Consider the following 20307-nt stretch of genomic DNA (forward strand, 5'->3'; position numbering starts at 1 on the left):
GCCGGGGCGATCCCCACAGGGTGAGCTGCTGTGCTGGTGGGACGGGGTTGCAAATCGGGGAGGAGACTCGCATCTAGGAGGTGAAAGGGGAGAGGTGGCCCCAAATATTTGGGGAATTCTCTGCAGATGGGCTTTACTGGGCACGCGCCGCCCGGGCGAGGGCAAGGATGCTCACCGGGGCTTGCTGAACCCCCATGCGAAAAGTGCCGGGGGAACGGGTGTGATGGGGATGGCGAAGGTGCCAGAGCAGACTGGGGTGCCATACCTGCTGGTGGTGCCTGGGGGGCCCGGGCTGCAGGGAACGGCTGCTCCCGCGTGGGCAGGCGGCACGGGTTGGCTGAGCCTAAGAGAATGAGACAGGAGCGATGGCCGGCGGTCTCCTCTGCTCTTGCCCCCCAAGAGCGTCCCTGGGCTGCAGGGGTTGGGGTCGGTCCCTACCTCAAGGGTAGAAGGTTTTGCGGAGCATGAATGGCTGGAAAAGCTGGGGCGCCGGGGGGCCCCAGGGCCCAGGCAGTGGGAGCTGCATTGGTGGCCGCGCCATGGTCCCTTCTGGCTGTTGGCTGCCAAGGACTCTTTGGCGTCTCCCCGGAAGGAATGCGGGGGCTCCCTGTGTTCCGCCCCACCCCCAAGAGCCTCCCCAGCTCCTCTTGGGGAGGGAAAGGGTTAAGGGAGGCTGGGGTGGCCCCGGGGCCTACAGGCGGCTCTCGGGGTCTGCGGGTACAAATGCTCTTGGCTTTCAACAGTATTTTTCCGGTGGGGGAAGAACAACAAGTTGATTCAGCTGAGCCAAGCGGGGACCAAGCTGCAGCCGCAGCCTCCTTGCGCCAGATGGCAAATGCGTTTGTGACCGTTGCCCACGCTTCTGTTTGCTGCGTTGACCGGAGCGAGGCAGAAATAGGAAAAAGGACCTCGAAGGCACGAAGGAAGGTCACGCGGTGTCGCTCGGTGGCACGCTTTCCCACAGCCCTCACTCCAGTAGTGCTGTCAGGTCTTTCAGTCTCCTGCTGGGAAAAGCAGCAGCTCTGGATCCCCCTGGGAGGGGGCAGCCCTTTCCCTGGGTGCATGACACCCCGGAGGAGACGCACCGTGTGCTCCCAGAAAAGGACTGGATTCTGCCCAACGTCCGGTGTCAGGGTGCTGGGTCTGTTTGCGCTCTACGGGATCCCAGGGATGGGGTTAGTACATCCCCTCCTCGTGCTTGGAGGATTCGGCGCTAGCAAGGACACCCCAAGGGTACCAAGGACACAGGCCTCTCGCTCCTGCTGTGTGAACAGTGTGTGGCCTGGGGGAGTCGGGACAACTGCCGTGAACCGGAGGCCAAAGATCTCTCCTGGCCTGTATCCTGGTAATCAAAGAGATTGCGCTCTGTTCGTGAGGCACCTCTGGCTGCAAGATTGTGCAAGGCCATCTGCTGCGTAACTTGTGGCAGGGACCGATGCTGGGGGCATGAAGGCAAGCGCGCTTCTAAAAGCATAAAACTCCGTTTCATTTCAGAGCGCAGCTGAGCCACCCCGCTCCTCAAGACTCTGCCATCTGCACCGCTGTGGCTGGGACTGGGCAGTGCTGCACATCCCAAAGGCCACCGAGTCACACCCGTGTCCCTGCTGCTTTGCCGGGAGCTTCTGCGATGCGAGCGATGTTCTGGGGGCTGATCTCTTGGACTGCAGCTACTCCGTCCCTGACCGGCAGCTGGCCAGGAGGGTTGTGTCCCAGGTGGAATTCCACCTCTCTGACGAGAACCTGGCCAAGGATGCTTTCCTCCTGAAACATGTCCAGAAGAACAAGATGGGCTTCGTCAGCATCAAACCACTGCTGTCCTTCAAGAAGGTAGGCAGCGCGTTGCGTTGGCCAGCCGGGGTGGGAAGTAGGGGTAGGAATGCCTACTTTCTAAAACTCCAAAATGAGTCTTAGAGAGTTTCTTTGACCGGCTTTTCGGTATCATGGGTCCCCGTCCCCGAGTCCCTGCTGAGCGTCCCCCCCAGCAGACTGCTGCTGGCCTGAGAGCTGCTGCCCCTGGAGCAGGACGTGCTGCACAAGGACCCCTCGGCCCCCTCCTGGCCCGGCAGCAACTTCAAGCCCAGCAATTTCAGCAATGCCTTCACTGGATTGCTCCTCGCCAGCAAAGTCTTCCCTCCGCTCGGGACAGGCTTGGGCACAGGCAGCTGCTACGGCCTCTGCCCCAGCACTGAGAGCACTCGTGGCTGCGGCTGGGGGAGTGGGGTGGGTGCCTGGGCACCCTGGCCCAGCAGCCCCTCGCCAGATGCCAAACCTCTTGCCGGCAGTCCTCCGGCAGCGGCGTGGGTGCCTGAGCCCCTCGGCCTGCGGGATGTGGTGCTTTGCCTGCCCCACTGTTGTCCCAAAAGTGGGGTCGTTTACCCGGGGTGCAAAATGCCAATATAAATACAGAGCAGAGGTATTTTATTCCAGTTCATGTTTACGCAAAGATGGGGGCTAGGTGGTAATCCGCAACGCTAGCACCCCTCATGCCTAAAGGGGCAAGCAATTTATACAGTTCAGTTATACATATTCGATTTCCAAAGTTCTTCCCAAAACTATTGCCGGGAGTAGCTTATCTCGCACAGTTTCTATTGGGCTACAGTTTCCCTGCTTGGAATTAAAGGTCCAGTGTTCTTTTCTTCTACAGCGCATGCTCAAGGAGAGTGGGGGGGGCAAGTCTTTTTGGTGTGGAATTGAGTTGGTGGTCATGATCTCCCCCTGCCACCTTTCTTTACCTTTCCTCCAGTTTGCGAAGATGTTTCTGACTTCATGCCTATTAGCAATTATTCAACTTTTTGGCGCCTCCTGGGGTAGGATGTTCCCTTCTTCTCAGTTTTTTAGTTCTTCTTCAGGGGCACAGTTGTTAGCAAGGCATGCGTTGATCATACAAAGGGGATCTTGTTTCACAAGAGCTTTGTGGCCTTTTTCGTGTGGCTTAAGTACATCATTTCTTAAGTACATCATTTCCCCATGTGGTGGGTTGACCCTGGCTGGATGCCAGGTGCCCACCAAAGCCGTTCTATCACTCCCCCTCCTCAGCTGGACAGGGGAGAGAAAATATAACAAAGAGCTTGTGGGTCGAGATAAGGACAGGAGAGATCACTCACCAATTACCGTCACTGGCAAAAGAGACTCCGCTTGAGGAAAATTAACTCAATTTATTACAAATCAACCAGAGCAGGGTAATGAGAAATACAACCAAATCTCAGAGCACCTTCCCTCCACCCCTGCCTTCTTCCCAGGCACAACTTCATTCCCAGATTCCCTACCAACCCCCCCCAGTGGCACAGGGAGACGGTGAATGGGGTTTACGGTCAGTTCATCACACATTATTGTGATACTTGCCAAACCAACCAAGAAAGGTAAAACTGGAGCGCAGGGAGCAAATGCTTTTCTTTCACCTTAGGCCAACTGCTCGGACGCTCTCTATGCTGCCCTGCTGCAGAGGGCATCCCTCTTGTACCAGTAAGAGACATAAGAGTGAATTAAAGCCAGAACTCCAAACCAGACCAAAAACCCGGTCGTGATCAAGAAGAAAGTGGAGAATGCATCAAATATAACAGAAAATTATTTTGGACATTCCCAGTTTACATTTGGAAAAAAGAGGAAAAAAAAAGAGGAGGAATTAGGTATTAAAAGAAGAGCACTGAATGATAAAGCAGTAGCAGTCCCTCTACCACTACAAACCCACACCCCCCCACACACGTACACACACAGACTGAACACCACCAAACTCCCCTTGACTGTGATGTTCCCCTCAGCTTGCTGGTCTAGAGATACTGAATGCCTGAAGCACACCAAGGATAACTGAAAACATCTGCATGGCTTTAATGGGAATCCTCCAACTGAAACAAAGCGCTTTCTCCCTCTGTCTGCGTTGGCACATCCCCGAGTCACGCTCTCACTCCTCTCCTTCAAAGTCAAGATTCCTAAACGGGAAAAGCGGGAGTGGGGAAAGGCGAAGGGAAGAGAAAAAGAGGGAGAGCATCATCAGTGGAAGACCTGCCAGCTGCTGCTGATGTTGCCCTGTTCGGGGGACCACCCCAGCAGAGAGGAGCTGGTTTGCGTGCCACAGACCTCCCTGCCTGTTCCCAGGGACAGGCCGTTTGCTCAGCCTTGCCGGCCAAAGCGTGGGAAAAGCGTAGGTGTGCGCCGTCGCTTGCTGAGGAGCACGGTCACGTTCACGTACAATCCTTTACCTTTTTCCTCCCTGGATTCAAAGGGTTTCTGTCTTCAAAGTGAGAGCCTTCCATACGGTCATTTGTGACATTTCATCCAGGATAACAATCTCAGAAGGATCAGTCCTGCAATAAATATTTTACATAGCAATCCGTGATTATGGGAACTGATGCCACCAAGGGCATTAGCATCAGCAAGAGGAACAGCGGAGCCCCGAGAATCAAAGCTCTGCATAAGTGTGGGAGGTTTTGCTGGATGAGGAGTTTTGGGAGGCAAGCCGGGGAGCTGCAGAGCAACAGCTCTGTGCAAAGGCTCTTGCTGGGGCTTAGCCCCGGTCCGGGTTCCTAAGCCACTGCTGGTACAGATCACGCCTGCAACTCCTCATGTGTTAAGTATGAGGATCTCCAGCTACCGTAAAAGCACTGATGAGGCAAGGTTTGGGGGTCAAACGCGAGTGCTGCAGCCACTCTGCTTGCGGTCAGAGCCTTGCAATCACTTCCTGCAGCCCTGCCCCCAAATTTGATTTTCCCACCAAGCTGCCTGCTGGTTTCTGTGGGATGCCCCACAAAGAGGCAAGTGGAGAAAACTCTGCCAAACACCTTCAAGCTAATCTTGCCGGGGTTCCTGGCGCTTGGTGGAGCTTTACCTGTCACTGCTTTGCTTTGGGATATCCACGTCACTGGTCTTCCCCACGTTCAGCTGAACTGAACTTGCAGCAGCAGCAGCTTCCATCACGCTCCTGGACTCCTGATGTAAAAAAGGGACAAATCACGTTCTCTGTCTTTGATCAAAGTGGAGATAAGCTGAATGCCCAGCACAAACTTAGCAGTCTGCCCTCCGCTTCTGCCCCTTGGCAGCTATAGGTATTAGTGCAGCAGGGGAGAAACCGTTCACTCCAAAGATTTCGGGGCAGGGGGACTGTGTGTTCAAAACACGATTATGAGCAAGTCTTGCCAGCAGCAGCAGCCGCAGCAGCATCTAATAATAATCATCATAATGATAATGACCTTTGTGAAAAACGACTCGTTTTAAAAATTACACCTGTATTCAAGCGTTCAGCTCACTGCTACTTGAGGAAACAAAGGTTACAAAAGTTACAGGCTATTGGGATCTATTTCGATTGAGTGCTGATCTTCCCCCAACATTTCCAGACAAGCTGTAAGAGAAACAGGCAATCTCACAGACACATGGAGATGTCCAGCCCCGAGGACACAGCAAGCCTTACCTCTTCTTCTTCTCCAGCTTCATTTCTGGCATCGTCCAACTTCTTCTTCCTTTCTGGCATAAGGTCATCCAGAAAGCTGAGCTCTCGCTTTGAGAAGCAGAAATCCATCGCTTTCCGGACAAATACGAGAGCCAAAACCTTCATGAATAAGAGGGAAGATGCGGTGAGCTCAGAGACGATGCCACCTCTCACTCCAACGCTGCAAACACCCCGCTGCCGAGCGGTGGCAGCTCTTACCATCATGGGAAAGATGATGGCGGCACGGGACACCTTGATGGTCCAGAGCAGGACGAGGCAGGTCAGCTGGATCGCCGTGAAGAAATGCACCTTTCGCAAGGGCACGTGCCGCAGGTAGATGAAATCCGGCTGGTGCTTCGCTAGCATCCAAAACAGCTTCAAGCGATCAAAGAACTGCGAAATAAAAGGGAAAGGTTGCCACCTTGGGACTGCGGCAAGTTTCTGGCCCTCTCGAGACATGGAGGCACTTTGCAGCATCTCGCTTGCCGTCAGAAATACTGGATCCCACCGCGTTCCTCCTGGGAGCAGCACCCATTTTCCCTTCGCTCCATCTAGCAACCGGCTTGCCCCTGAGAGCTGCCCACCAAACGGCAACTATTCCATGCCATTCCATTATTAGCATTTCTCGGCCCACTGAATCCCCCCATGAGGATTTCCACCAGTGGTAGAAACTGCCTTCCCTTTGCACCAAATTCCCCCGCTTTTCACGTAACCAAACACTGACCTGCCCTAAACCCTGCAACAGAGAGCGCTGAACTTGCCTGGTCCTCCCAGCCCTATATACCTCCTGTGCCTCCACCAATCTCTTTCTTACACAAAAGAGTTTCATTGCTTGCTCTGCGAGAAGTTTTTCCCATGCCACTGCTTTTTTCCCTGCTGCTACAGAGACAAAATACCAGGGAGCCGACATGCTGCACGCTGTAAAAGAGTCCGTACCTGAATTCCTCTGAGCAACGACACACCCATGTAGAGAAAGACGCCATAAAGCACAGGCATTGGTATAAACTGGGGGGGGGGAAGAAAAAAAAAAGAAAGAATGCAACCGTTTCTTTTTCTGTATTGCATTTTCAGTATTACCACCCTCTTCCACAGGCACTGCCTAAAATTGCTTGAAGCTTTCCAGCTTCCATTCAGGCTTAGAGATGGGTCAGATTTTAACCATTGTTTTGCCATTTTGTGCGCACGAGTGAGCTAAGGCTCTGCTTTAGGCTGAACTTGGGAGTTATCTCTCCTCAGAATAATCCTATTTTCCAGAAAGGTTGGAGGAAAATAGGCGATTTCACCCGTGCTACCCTATGCCGCATTCTCTGGCGGTAGAAGAAACACTTCTGCCTATTCTTGGGGCAACAGGCAAAGGCCACAGGCCTCCTTTTAGCCTAGAGACGAGATTACTTTGTGGGAGGAACGTGCAAGGAAGCCCACAGGGATGACCTCAGTGTGTTTAGCTCCTGGGAACGGCTGCTCCGCGGCATTTGGGGAGCAAATTGCAGCCACTAAAGGGCTGCCTGTTTGAAACAGAGCAGATGTGCTCGTCTGAATATGCTCAATTGTAACCCATAAACATGGGTGGGCCTGAAAGACACCCAAAAATTCAAGCAGTTGCGTTGCTTGCTCGCCTCGAGCACACCAAACGGGGGCCTGAAGGGCTGCAAAACCTAACCGAGGCTGGTTCCCACCGTGGGTCAAGCCCCAAGGGTTGGGACCACCTCCTCCTCCTCCGCTCCACAACTAACTACTCAGGCCTGCAGAGAGGGGACTGTTTTTCTGTAACCTCCAACAAGCTCGCGGTTGTTGGGTGGTTTGCATTTTCCTCTCACCTTTAACACGGAAGTGAAGAAGACGGAGCAGCCCATGAACACAAAGATCAGCAAGCCAGTGACTCTCTGCTCTCGTATCCCCAGAAACTTGGGTTGTTCTCCTGGAGCTGAGCAGTCAGACTCTACTTTGAGGCTATTCACGTGGGTGATGGACAGGACGGTCGCAGCCACAAACCAGGGCAGCCCCATCACAGAGCACACCCCGAGCATCACGGCCACCACAAAAAGGTCCAGGTGGTACCCGCATCCTTTCTGCAGGCAGGAAAACAAGAAACAGAGCATCCCATAGCACAAGAGCAAGGATAACGTCGCAAGTCAGACTCAAACCCTGCTCGAGCACAAGTCAACTTCTTCAGAATTCAAAACAAGAAATGGAAACAAGCAAGGGTGTATGCAGGCTTTGCACAAGCACCTGGCATGAAAATCTGGCAGGAGTTCAGACACAATGGATATGCAGAGCTTGTGCATTAAATACTTCTCCAAAAAACAACAAGCCACAACCCAAAAGCACCAAACCATTTTTTCCACTCACAAAGAAAATTCTACCGCTTGCAAGGAAGGTGTGACTCTGAGTTATCCCTGGCAGCGCATCAAAACAATTCATTCCCCACACCTGCTGCTGCTGCCATTTTAAAACAAAAACGCAGTTCTCTATTGCTCCAAGATTAATTTGCTCCTCCAAAAGGTTGCTCATCTATACTGCCCTGTCACTTGCTCCCTGCATCATCGTTAATCCAGGAGAGCATCCTGCCACGCAGCCTGACCTTGTCCCAAACCAATGCCTTCAGAAAGCATCGGGAATAAGAGCTTCCCCCCAGACCTGCAGCCCAGAAGGGGCTGGAGTCATCTCTCGCAGGCCCTTACCTTCAGCTTGTGCTCCTTCCTGTTCACAATAACGGCACTGATCTGCTGGTCCATGAATATCAAGATGGTGCAGAGCAGAGCTGGGACGAGCGCAGCCAACACCGTCCACCAAGGGTTGGGTCCTATGGGGTTGATGAACCACCCGCGGTCGTCTCTGGTAGGCTGCAACAAAGCCCACACATCAGCATTGTCTCCCAGCCCAGGCACTCCACTGGCTTTCATTTTCCCCTCCCTCCTTGCGTCAGAGCACCTCCCAGCCCTGGCTTCATGTCCCCCTCTCCCGGGGGCTTCAGCAGTGCCAGTCTCCTCCTTGCAAGCAGCTCTAGATACTTCCCCTGTAGGTATCTAGTTTTGGGGCCATCTTCTCATTTCCAGGAGGAAGCAAGGCACTTGGAGGTGGAAGAGGAGATGGTCACACCACCAGCATCTCCTCCAGACTCAGCCCTGCCCTGCCCCGGCATCACCTTGTGGCACCCCCACGTGCCAAAACACCCCATTAGCTTGAACGCATGGGGGACCTGGAGCTTCGGCAATGGGATCCCAACCACAAAGTCAAGGAGCACCATGATGACGATGGTGAGGAAAACAGCAAAGTCGCTCACTGTGGACCGTACCTGGGGCGAGAAACCAGAGGTGAGAGGGGCATGGCAAACAGGGCCCTAAGGTGAGATGCAAGAGTTGCAGACATCCACAACATTAAGGCTGCTTAACCAAATCCCACCACCCCTCTGAGCACATGCAGCCTGATCCCTTGCTTAGATACTGCTGCTGTGTTTGTCCCTGTGAGATCTGGGGTCAGACAATAAAAAAAAGCTTAACTAGGCCAACAAGGGTTGGTTTAAGTCAAAATCTAAAAATAATAATAATAATATTAAAAATAAGAAAACATGTCTGCCACTACAGCTACACTCACAGCTACAATGGCAACAAGGCACTGAGGCATCCTTTAGTCCTCAAAAGGAAGCTCCTCATTCGAATCTACTTTCCACTCGAGCACATAATGCGCAGAAGGTAGGGGAAAAAAAACAAACCGAAACCCCCAACCCCCAAACCTTTGGGAAACCTGATTTCCTACTACCTGAGGAGAAGAAAAAAAATAAAAAAAAAAATCAAACCCCAAAAATCTTCAATCTGGGGCAGGTCACGAGGCAGGTGGGAAACGCTACGATGATTTTGCACTCATGGAAATGAGTGTGGGACATCCAAGCTCTTGGAGAGCTTGGCCTGCAAGGCCAATGTTTCCCAGCTTGACCAAGGCAGGGCAAATACTGCTTAGTGCTCCAGGAAAGCCATTTTGGGAAACGAGTGCGGAGATGGACACTGGCCACCTCCTTCTACTTACTCTGGTTGGAAAGTAGCGGCTGGTTTTAAACTTCTTCAAGAAGCTTGACAGGGCAAAGGTGGCGAAGAAGAGGATGCAGCACCAGAAGAATACATCAGGGGTGTAGGGGCCGTCGCGTCCACAGGCAGGTCCTTGAAACTCCCCACGCAAATACTGACATTCCTGGAGAAACAGAGCGTCAGGACACAAAGGCAGTGCACGTGCGGCAGGGAAACCTCGCATAGCTAGGGGGTTTTGAGGATCTTGGTCCAAGATCCACGACCCTGTAACTGCTCCTGCCAATGGAGATTTATATTTAATGAGCAGCAGCAGCTGAACAAGTGACACATCGAACTACACAGCGGAGAAATGAGATGTGAGGAGACACCATACGCTAGTAACACATTACAAGAAACACTCATCCAGGTGACACTCTTCCATCAGTTGCTTGCATTCATAGCACTGTGTTTCCTTAACTGCATCTGGCTTCAGTCCTCACATCTTCCCGCAAAAAACAACATGCCAGGCTCTCCCAACCCTGTGAAGAAAACCTCATTAGCTTTCCTAACTAAAAAGTAATTCTTTTAAAAATTATTTTTAAACCTGAAAAGGACTAGGATTCACAGGACTAACATCATTACATTCACTTCACAGTCCTCCTCAAAATGGGAGAACAAAAGATAATTGACATGACAAACGCCACAGTTACAGACGTTCCTTCCTGGGGGTGCAGTTCGCACACCTAGGAGCTCATGCATGCACGAATGGGTGACGCCAGGCAGCAGCCTTCTTACGTGCCTCTGACCTCAGGAAGAAACAGATAACATGAATACTTTTACTCCATTTGCATCCTGAGGACCAGAGATGAAGCCCAAGATTTGCCTAGATGACACAGTCAGTTCCTTTAAGGGATGAAATTGTTCGTTTGAGTTTGGCTTCAAGGACTCCCACAGCTGGCGATTAACTAAGAGGTATGCTACAGCGAGGAGCCCGACACACAGACTGCAGGACAACTCATCACGCCAGGCCTCTGAGCTTGCAGTTCTCCGCAGGGCCCGGTGCTGCCTGAGCAGGTGGATGGACTTCCCAGTTCCAGAAATACAAGCTCGTGAATCAAACCCTCCTCAAGCACGCAGGCAAAACTGGCTGCGCTTTAGCGAAGCAAACCAACAACGAGGCTTCCTTTGTTTGGGTGCCTCCTGTCTGACGATGCTCTGGGCTACTTTCTCTTCCTGGCAGCAACAGGAATAAGTTGCTCTCATACCTACCAGCTTCTGACAGAGAAAGAGGATGATCTCGTTCTTGCCTGCTAGGACCAGGGGTGGCAATAACGCAGTCTGCCGAGACTGGAAGGGGATGCCTTGGAGGCGGAAACACGCGGGTGTTCATTACTCCTGGGCACTCGGAATCACGGGAGGAGATGATGCCGAAGGGCCTGATCCGATTCACAAACTGACGCACCTTAGGACTGAAAAGGCTTCTCCTTCCACTAACTTACTTTTCTCTGCAACAACAGCCTCAGGAGAGTAACTTCTCCGTAACCCTTTACACTACAGCAACTACAATACTTAATCCTAATGTACCTTACAAGAAAACTACTGCGGTCTTCTCTACTAGAGGGCCAACGCTGCTGCGCCTGTAAGGAGCGCTTTACGTTTTATTAACCTTTTGAAACAACGCACTAGCTTTCCTTGCAATCGCATTACGTGGGCTTCCTGGGACTTTATATATGCACGTTCGTTTTCTCTGGCTAAATCAGATTTGGAACGCAGGGGTGGCCATCTGAAAACACTGCAAAACATTCTTTTTACATACATCAGTTCTCTGGTGAAGGCAACAACTGAGGAGGATCTTCAGCTAATGTAAAACTGCGAAGCTCAGAGGAGTCGTACTCCAGCTAAAGATCTGCGCACTACTAGGCAGGAATGTCAAATTAAGCAATGCCCAACAGATACAAGTCATTGGACCTTTTCTTTTACAAGTAGGAAAGAAAGGGTACGCAGAAAGATAGTGGTCTGTAGAAAATGCATGTAAATCATCAAGATTTCCAAGGATTACTCGAATCGCTTCCTGGAGAGGCCAAAACAAGAAAGGAAGGAAGAATATTAACAAGATAGCCACAATCCCACCGCCAAGTACAGTTTTCAGGCTTGGGAAAAAAAAAATAACATTACAGTTTGCAGGAGTCATGGAAGAGCAGGTTGCAGATATTTTGCTTTTCCTCCTCCCCTTCTTCCCCCTGCTCCCTCCCATCACCTTAGAGCACGCTGCCCTAACAGATTCACAGAAACTGAAGTGAACGAATATCTTAACCCTGAATTAACATAGAAGCAATACTATGGAGAGTGGAGGTGTGCTTTTAAATTTAACAAGTTCTACATTTAAGAAGCCTCCTCCTTGCCAGCACAACACATGCAAGTATTGACCTGTTTCAAAAATAAACATATTCCCCTTTTTCGGAATATTGACCCAATTCAGTTACAAAGGAACTGTAATTCAGCCCCAACAAACTCCTGCTTTATAAACGGGAAACTTTTTCTAGGAATACCTTTTGTTGGGAAGTGGCTTGCTGAAAAAGGACATGGGCCTGTGGAAAAGTTCACACAGAGCAGAGTTCTGTGTGAAAGAATGTCAGTTTGAGCAACAAGACTAGGCCTTGGCTGAAAATAGCTGGCTTTACTGATATTGGGAGGAAAACAACAGCTGGTCTCGCTGTTATCAGGAGAAAGACAGGGACGGTGTGACCTTGGCATAACTTCACAAGTAACTTTTGAAGAAGTTCTCATGAGAAAGTTACTGAACACGCGTAGCTGCCAACCACAAGTGGGTGTGTTTTAGTAATGAATAAACATTAGCAATGTACCAATCATATTAGGACTAGTAGGCATAATTATCGCAAACTGTATAAATATGAGCTATCCGTGCAAATAAAGTTGAATCACTTCTATCACTCATATTGGGTCGACTTATGTGCATTCCTCCGCCGCTCCAACAAATGGCGCCCGAACGGGGACCGAAGAAAGGGGAATTGGAGCGACGGACACTGAGAAGCACCGGTAGCAGCGACCGGGGGGCAAAAGATTAACCGAACGCTGATCGTCTTGGTTGGTGTGTTAACTCTCGTGCCTGGACCGTCCAAAAGGGGTTCGCCGTCACTGAGGGCTACTGGAAAAAGGCTGCAAAGACTTTTTAACCGAGGTGCCTTAATCAAGGTAGCACCCAGGAGTATCAAGAAGCCGGCCGGCAATGGATCAAGAGGTAGCCCTAAAATTATTACAGTGCTTTTTAGAAAAGCGGGGAGTAAACTGCATTAAGCAAATTTCGGGGTTAGTCGCGCTGGGTCGCGTTAAGGGATGCTTTAAGAATCCGGATTTATTATTTAAGGAGAGTGAATGGCGTAGATTAGGAGACGTATTATGGGATATGGTAACTGATGATGATAAATCAGCTAAAAAACTAATGAAGCAAGGACAGAAACCTTTCAATTAGTGTGGGTACAGCTTCTGAGCTTAGTACCTGGAATGCTATCGGAACCTCCCTATGGGATGAAATTAGTGACGGGTCTAAAGAAGTTAAAGATCTTGTAACTTTATGGAAATTGATTAAGACAACTCTGTAAGAAATGAAAGCAGATCGTAAAGCGTCTGCGTCTGCTTTTGCTGCTCTCTCTCTCCAACCGCAAGCGAAAGGGAAAAGCGGGGAGAAAAACATAATGCAGCGAGAGAGACTTTTTGGAGCTTGTTCGCCTACTCTCGTGCCCTTGACTTCTGCTCCACTCCCTGGGACTGCCGATATTAATCAGCCATCCGACAGTTCCCAAGCCTCCCTAACCGTACGATTAAAGGAAACCCTACAGAATCAGGGAGTGAGTAAAAATCTGCCTACGAAAAACCAGCCCTCAGATACCACCGTTCAACATGAACAAATTATACCTAGCATACACCCTGATTCAAATAATGCAAACAAGGACTTGGCTACTCTAATAATAGAACAAAAAGAGACAATGTTAGAATTGTTAAAGGAAATGGGGAAAAGAGACGGGGAAACCAACCGCACCCGTGACAGACGCGGAGCCGCCTGCAATAGCCGCTGCAGAAGAAAGGCAGAGACATTGGAGGGGTGTAATAACAGATGCCATTATAGAAGGGACTATGCTCTAAGCATTCCCAGTTATTGCATCAAATGGACAGAAAAAATGGGAGGTGTTTGACTGGAAGGTCATTGAGAAATTAAGGAATGCTGTGAGTCAGTACGGAATCAAATCTGCGTTAACTCACCAAATACTGCAATTCATTTTTTCTGCTGATACGCTGATACCTCAAGATATTAAACAGCTAGCACAGTTGATTTTGACACCCACCCGAATGTTAGTGTTTTTCTGGCAGTGGGAGAAGCTCTGTGATAGGGAACAAGCAACATCACGACAACAAACAGATCCCCTATGGGGAGTAACCATGCAGATGCCGATGGGTGCTGGACCCTTCGCATCAGGGAACGCTCAGTTACAATGTGTCACTGAGGTTCATCATCTATCACAGATCTTGGCGTATCAAGCTTTTCTTACCGTACCAGACAATATGTACAGCCATGCTTTTACCCAGGTGAAACAGGAGAATACAATTTATGACCACCCTGACATGAACGAGGGCATGAAAGAAAACATGTTCAAAATACTCGCTTTTGAAAATGCTACTGAAAAGACACGCAAAGCATTGTGTAATTTGCCGAAAAATGCAGACATCGTTGATATGATAGAATACACGGATCGATCAGTGGACTCACAGAAAGTAGCCTATGCTGCCACAGCTCTCCAAGGAGCTACAAAGAAACACAAGGCCAGTAAGACACCCTTGGTCAAGTGTTCTAACTGTGGCAAACGTGGACACATTAGGAGCAAATGTACAGGTACTGTTAACAGTAAGTGCTGCAACAAGTGTAAGAAAGATAACCATACCACCAAGAATACAGGAAGAAGGGAAACTTTACACCGACCGCGAAGGCCCCTCGCGCGACGACACGAATGCAAGGGGCTTGAGCTGCCAGCCCTCAGGTAGCCTCGCAACCACCAGATCCGCCACCGCAGGAAGCTCCAGAGTGGATGTGGAAACCGCAGTCAACATAAAGGGACCATTGGGGTTTGGACTTAGTGCATTTTTAATGGGGCAATCTTCAACAGCTCTAGAAGGAATTCTGGTGCTCCCAGGGCTTATTGATGCAGATTATTGTGGGACTGTGAAAATTATGATTCATATTTTAATCCCTCCTGTTTCTATTCCTAAAGGTACCAGAATAGCACAATTAGTTCCATTCAGGTCGTGTGTTCCGAACCCAGCTGAAGTACAACGTGGAGATGGTGGATTCGGCTCCCCAGGGAAACCGCAGGTATACTTTGCCATGGACACAACAAGAGGTAAACCAGAAAAGGTGGTGCAATTGGAAGGGCCCGATGGAGTTGTTGTCAAGAAACCGATGACAATCAATACAGGTGCTGATGTTATGATTATTTCACAATGCATTTGGCCTCCATCATGGCCATCGATCAATCCAAACTTTGGTATTGCAGGGATAGGGGGCACACAAGCCACCTTAGTAAGTCAGCTACCAATTACATTTGTGTTCCCCGATGGTGAACACATTACGACGTGTCCGTATGTCATGACTACCCCAACTGAATTGTTTGGCCTCGTAGGCCATGATTTATTGAGCCAAATGAAGGCAATGTTAGTGACGCATCCTTTTTAGGAGCGGTCACTGAGGGGTAGCCGATTCTGAAAATTAACTGGAAAACAGATGAACCTGTTTGGATTGATCAGTAGCTGCTAAATTCTGAAAGGCTACTAAAAATACAAGGGTTAGTTGAGGACCAGTTGAGAGCGGGACAAGTTGTTCCTTCTACTAGTCCATGGAATACATCAATATTTACCATTCCCAAGAAAAGTGGGAAGCGGAGACTGTTACATGATCTCAGAGCTGTGAATGTGGTGATGCACAGTATGGGAGCCCTGCAGCCAGGTTTGCCATCTCCAGTTATGCTTCCAGAAGAATGGGATTTGTTAATTATAAATCTAAAAGATTGCACCCAGATGGCGCTGAACGGTTCGCCTTTTCGGTACCATCGATTAACAAGGCAGAACCCTATAAGAGATACCATTGGGTCGTGTTACCGCAATGAATGCGCAATTCCCCCACGATGCGTCAGGTGTATGTGGCCTGGGCATCAGAGCCTGTAAGAAAGCAGTTACCTCAGTAACTTGCCACAGGATGAGATTTTAACTCAATTGCAGGACATCTTAAGCCATCGCGGAGTAATAATCACTCCTGAAAAGGTGCAAAAGGCAGCACCTTGGAAGTATTTGGGGTGGCACATAAATGCTAGCAATGTTAAACCTCAGAAGGTTCAAATAACATGAGAAATTTCAATGTTACATCATGTCCAGAAGCTTGTGGGAGATATCCAGTGGGTGCGGAATCTTTGCGGTATCACTAATGGCAATATGACCCCTCTGGTAGAACTCTTGGGTATGAGAACACTGTGCAGATGAGAAACGGGAAATGACAGAGCTGACCAATTGGTTGCAGCGCCACGGGAGCCTCCTCCAGGGAATCGTTTTCAACAAAGCACGGCAATCGCATGCGTTCTTGCACCAACCCGCTAGGATGTTAGCAAAGCAATTTGACTTACCACTTACTGATGCCCAAGGTATCGTTAAAGCATGCCCTGATTGTCAAAACGAAGGGCTGGGCTTGGGCTGTGGGGTTAACCGACGAGGTCTTTTGCCATTGCAGTTGTGGCAAATGGATTTCACCCATGTCATGTGGTTTGGTGCAAAGCGTTCTGTGCATGTGTGTATTGATACCTATCCTGCTGCCATGTGGGCCACGGCACGAACTGGAGAAAAGGCCTTACATATTGAATGACATCTTCACGCTTCTTTTGCAGTACTGGGTGTGCCTCAAGAAATTAAGATGGACAACGGCCCAGCCTATGGTTCTACACGATTTGCTCGATTTTGTAATTTGTGGGGAATTCACCACGGTACCGGTATTCCACATCTTCCCACAGGACAGGCTATTGTCGAATGGGCCAACCAAACCCTAAAAGAACATGCTGCAAAAACAAAAGGGGGGAACCCAGGGCTTACTCCCAGAGGAACGATTGGCCAAAGCCTTATTTGTGCTAAATTATCTTAGATTGACAGGTGATCACAAAGACCCACCAATGGTAGTGCATCATGTTCTTTTACAGGCAGAAAGGACGCAACAAAGTACAGGAATCATGGTAATGTATAAGGACCCAAAATCCAGGAAATGGTGCAGATCAGCAGAAGTAAAACTTACTGGGAGATCCTGGCTAAGTGGGACAAGCCATGGCTTCGCACTGATGCTGGACCCGGAATTGTTCCAATGGCGACTGGCACGGCACCGGCGGGTGCTGGAGCCACTGATCTGACAGATTCTAACTAATAGAGTATTACTAGTGGACACGGAGTCCTTCAGAGAGGTTTTCAGAACAGCGTGCCTTATTGTATATAGAACCTGCTTTAGGTAAAAAGTGTGTAAAGCATAATTTGATTAAACATAGTGTGATTACGGGAAGACAGTGTGGGGTAAAAGTTAGTTAAAGCCAAAATTAGGGGTAAGGTCTATTTCCATTAATAACCTGGGAACGAGGTTGATTGTGTTTCCACAGATACAGGCCCACGATGGACTCCTGTTCGATTTGCATGACCATCATCATCTGGAGCATCATAGATGATGTGGCAATATGAATACTACCTCAGCCAAAAACTAATGTATAGGTCACCTTGGCTAACATAACAGGTCAAGATTCTCTGTGCATCGCAACTGTATCGTAAAGCCCATGAACCAATAGACAAGATGGCTATGACTCGTGCAGCGCGCCTGGCCAGCGAGCGCATGCGTCATAGATTGCAACCGAGGCGGACTTTTGGCACCCGCTGGCCACGTGTGCTAAAACCCGTTCCTCTGCAAATGTATAAATACTGGGATTTTCCGAAGAGCATCGGGCTGGTGTACAGTGAGGCCATCGTTGCCTCTGTGGGGACGCCCACGGAAAGCTGGCACCTACCGATTGCTGGGCTGAGTTCGTGGAGCAAGATGGCACAAGAATGTATAGATGGTTCATTTTCCTCATGGTCTGGGTCATTAGGGGTAACGGGTTGGCTCAAAGAATTATGGGCATTATTGTAGTTACTGTGATTTTAGCTATTGTAATAGTTTTACCTTGTTCAGCTTATTAAGGAAAATGGCATCCCAATTTATTAAGCAAGCCTGGATTGCTCAAAAACAAAAAGAGGGAGAAAGATTTAAACGGAGACCTACAGTGGATTCAACCTTGTTGTGGTATTACAAATACAGACTTACAGCCGCTGCTGGATTTATTGTGGGGCAGCGGTACCTTAACTTCTACAAGACAACTAAGTGCACCGGGATGGCAAGCCTTGGCAGCAATTGGACAAAAAAAAAAAAAAAAAAAAAAACCAACCCACAACAAAAAAACCCCATCACATCCTCCATGTCTGGCAGATACGTTCCTGATTTACCCATAAATTTGAAACCTTATGCTGAGATTGATATGGAACACACTGACTGTAGTAAGCAGCATGACAGTGACACCGGTGATTGATCCACATCGGTTAACACCATGGGACAGTAAGAATGTTTGGGTGTCACTAGCTAAAGCTATTAATCAAACCTCTTTTTGTGTGCTTATGTATTTTATTAGGTATAATGTTGTTTTTACTGTGTTTAATTAATTGTGTTCACAGATCTTTGCAAAGGGCAATACAGCAGGTGTTAAAATTTTACCTCAATCTATATACAAACAAATAGATTGGCTGAAGAAACATACACAAAGATCCAGCAAGAAACTAGTTGGTTTGATGGAGTGTTACAATCAATATTCGGCGGGATAACACTATGGGTAATGTCACTGATTAAGGAAGCCTTATGATGGTTGGGTATATTGATATTAATCTGTGTAATAGTTAGAATTCCGTATGGGTGCATGATAAAAGGAGTCTCAAAGCTGACACACCAAGCTCTACTCGCACAAAAAGAAAAAGGGGGAATTGTTGGGAATTGGCTTCATGAAAAAGGACATGGGTCTATAGAAAAGCTGTGCGAGCAGAGTTCTGTGTGAAAGAATGTCAGTTTGAGCAGCAAGACTAGGCCTTGGCCGAAAATAGCTGGCTTTGCTGATATCAGGAGAAAAACAGGGACAGTGTGACCTTGGCATAACTTCATAAGTAACTTTTGAAGAAGTTCCCATGAGAAAGCTACGGAACACGCATAGCTGCAAATCACAAGTGGGTGTGTTTTAGTAATGAATAAACATTAGCAATTTGCCATTGTTGTCCAGGCCCATTGCCTTTTCCAGTCTGGCCCATTTCCAGCTTGGGGGTGCTCTTAGGATTAGTCTGGAGGCAAAGATCACACTGTTGTGCGATCACACTGCCTCACCGTGGCATATAAATTCCTAGCCACAATTTCTCCTATCAGATGATTATACAGGGCTTCTGTTCCCCAATGTCTTTTCCTATGTTCCTCCCCTATCAAATGCCGTAATAAGCAAGAGGGAACGATTAGCTTTCCCTGTGGGGTATGAGCCCACCCCTCTTCATTATATGACCCTTCTAAACCTGTAATGAGCTTTTGATCTTCCTTAGTGTATTCTGGCTTACCTTCTAGGGAAATCCACCTATCAGGAATTAAGGCCCCTTCTGTTTTTACCTGTGTTTTGGCCACTTGTTTTGCCTCTCTGTCCGCCAGCTCGTTCCCTTTTTCCAAATCTGAGCTCGCTTTCTGGTGTGCCTTAATATGCATAATTGCTACTTTCTTAGGGAGCTGGACAGCTTCCAGTAACTTCAGAATTTCTTCTGCGTGTTTGATATTTTTCCCTTGAGAACTCACTAGTCCTCTCTCCTTCCAAATTGCTCCACGTGCGTGTACAACTCCAAAGGCATATTTTGAGTCTGTATAAATGTTCACAACTTTGCCCTGGGCCAATTCCAGGGCGCGGGTTAGAGCAATTATTTCTGCCTTCTGTGCGGAGGTGTTCCTGGGCAAAGCCCCCGATTCTATTACCTCTTGGCTGGCAGTGACGGCGTATCCCGCGTGTCGATTACTGTTTAGGACGTAACTGCTTCCGTCTGTGAAGCGAGTTTCCCCGTTTTCCATGGGGCCGTCTTTCACATCTGGGCAACTGGCGTACGTTGCTTCGATGGTTTCCAAACGGTCACGATGTACCGGTTCTCCTGTGTTCCTGCTGAGAAAAGAAGCTGGGTTGACAATGTTAGCGACTACAATCTCCACGTCATCCCGCGCTACCAATATAGCTTGATATCTCAGGAATCTTTGTGGAGAGAGCCAGTGTCCGCCTTTTGCTTCCGGTACTGCTGATACTGCGTGAGACACCAGAACAGTCATCTTCTGGCCCAGAGTAAACTTTTGGGCTTCCTGTGTATTTAGTATCACAGCCGCAACCGCCCGCAGGCATCCAGGCCAACCTTTTGCAGTCGTGTCTAACTGCTTAGAGAGGTAGGCAACTGCCCATCGATACGGGCCCAGGTTTTGTGCTAATATTCCCAGAGCAATGCCCTGCTTCTCATGGGAGTAAAGAAGAAACAGCTTACTCGCATCTGGGAGTACTAAGGCCAGGGCCGACATCAAAGCCTTTTTCGGTAGCTCAAAGGCTCGTTCGGTCTCCTTATTCCACTCAAGGTGTTTCTGCTTAGTGGCTGTCAACGCATACAGTGGTTTAACAAGCAATCCGTAATTATAGATCCACAATCGGCACCACCCTGTCATTCCCAGAAAAGTCCATAACTCTTCTACTGTCTGAGGTCTCCCAGTTTGACATATTG

The 20307-nt window shown here is 49.0% G+C and overlaps 2 protein-coding genes across 4 annotated transcripts in view; both read right to left on the reverse strand.

Moving 5' to 3' along the window:
• Window positions 1–9565, reverse strand: part of LOC126037491 (electroneutral sodium bicarbonate exchanger 1-like) — a 149550-nt gene extending 139985 nt beyond the window's left edge. Inside the window, exons 1-9 of one of the 3 annotated variants that reach the window (XM_049797824.1) lie at window positions 9443–9565; window positions 8101–8714; window positions 7237–7488; window positions 6356–6424; window positions 5639–5812; window positions 5402–5539; window positions 4823–4923; window positions 4197–4301; window positions 3763–3926 (exon numbers count right to left, since the gene is read on the reverse strand). In XM_049797824.1, coding sequence (XP_049653781.1) covers window positions 4214–4301; window positions 4823–4923; window positions 5402–5539; window positions 5639–5812; window positions 6356–6424; window positions 7237–7488; window positions 8101–8322 — 1044 coding nt within the window. In that variant the 5' untranslated portion in view covers window positions 8323–8714; window positions 9443–9565 and the 3' untranslated portion in view covers window positions 3763–3926; window positions 4197–4213. Of the gene's footprint in view, window positions 1–3762; window positions 3927–4196; window positions 4302–4822; window positions 4924–5401; window positions 5540–5638; window positions 5813–6355; window positions 6425–7236; window positions 7489–8100; window positions 8715–9442 lie in introns of those variants that run through there. The other 2 variants (XM_049797825.1, XM_049797826.1) reach the window with 2 other exon arrangements.
• Window positions 1–19995, reverse strand: part of LOC126037486 (electroneutral sodium bicarbonate exchanger 1-like) — a 157925-nt gene extending 137930 nt beyond the window's left edge. Inside the window, exon 1 of the mRNA XM_049797818.1 lies at window positions 19529–19995. Coding sequence (XP_049653775.1) covers window positions 19529–19870 — 342 coding nt within the window. The 5' untranslated portion in view covers window positions 19871–19995. The remainder of the gene's footprint in view (window positions 1–19528) is intronic.
• Window positions 19996–20307: the final 312 nt, after the last annotated feature.

This window comes from Accipiter gentilis, unplaced genomic scaffold, assembly GCF_929443795.1.
Source record: "Accipiter gentilis unplaced genomic scaffold, bAccGen1.1, whole genome shotgun sequence".
Lineage (NCBI taxonomy): Eukaryota > Metazoa > Chordata > Aves > Accipitriformes > Accipitridae > Astur > Astur gentilis.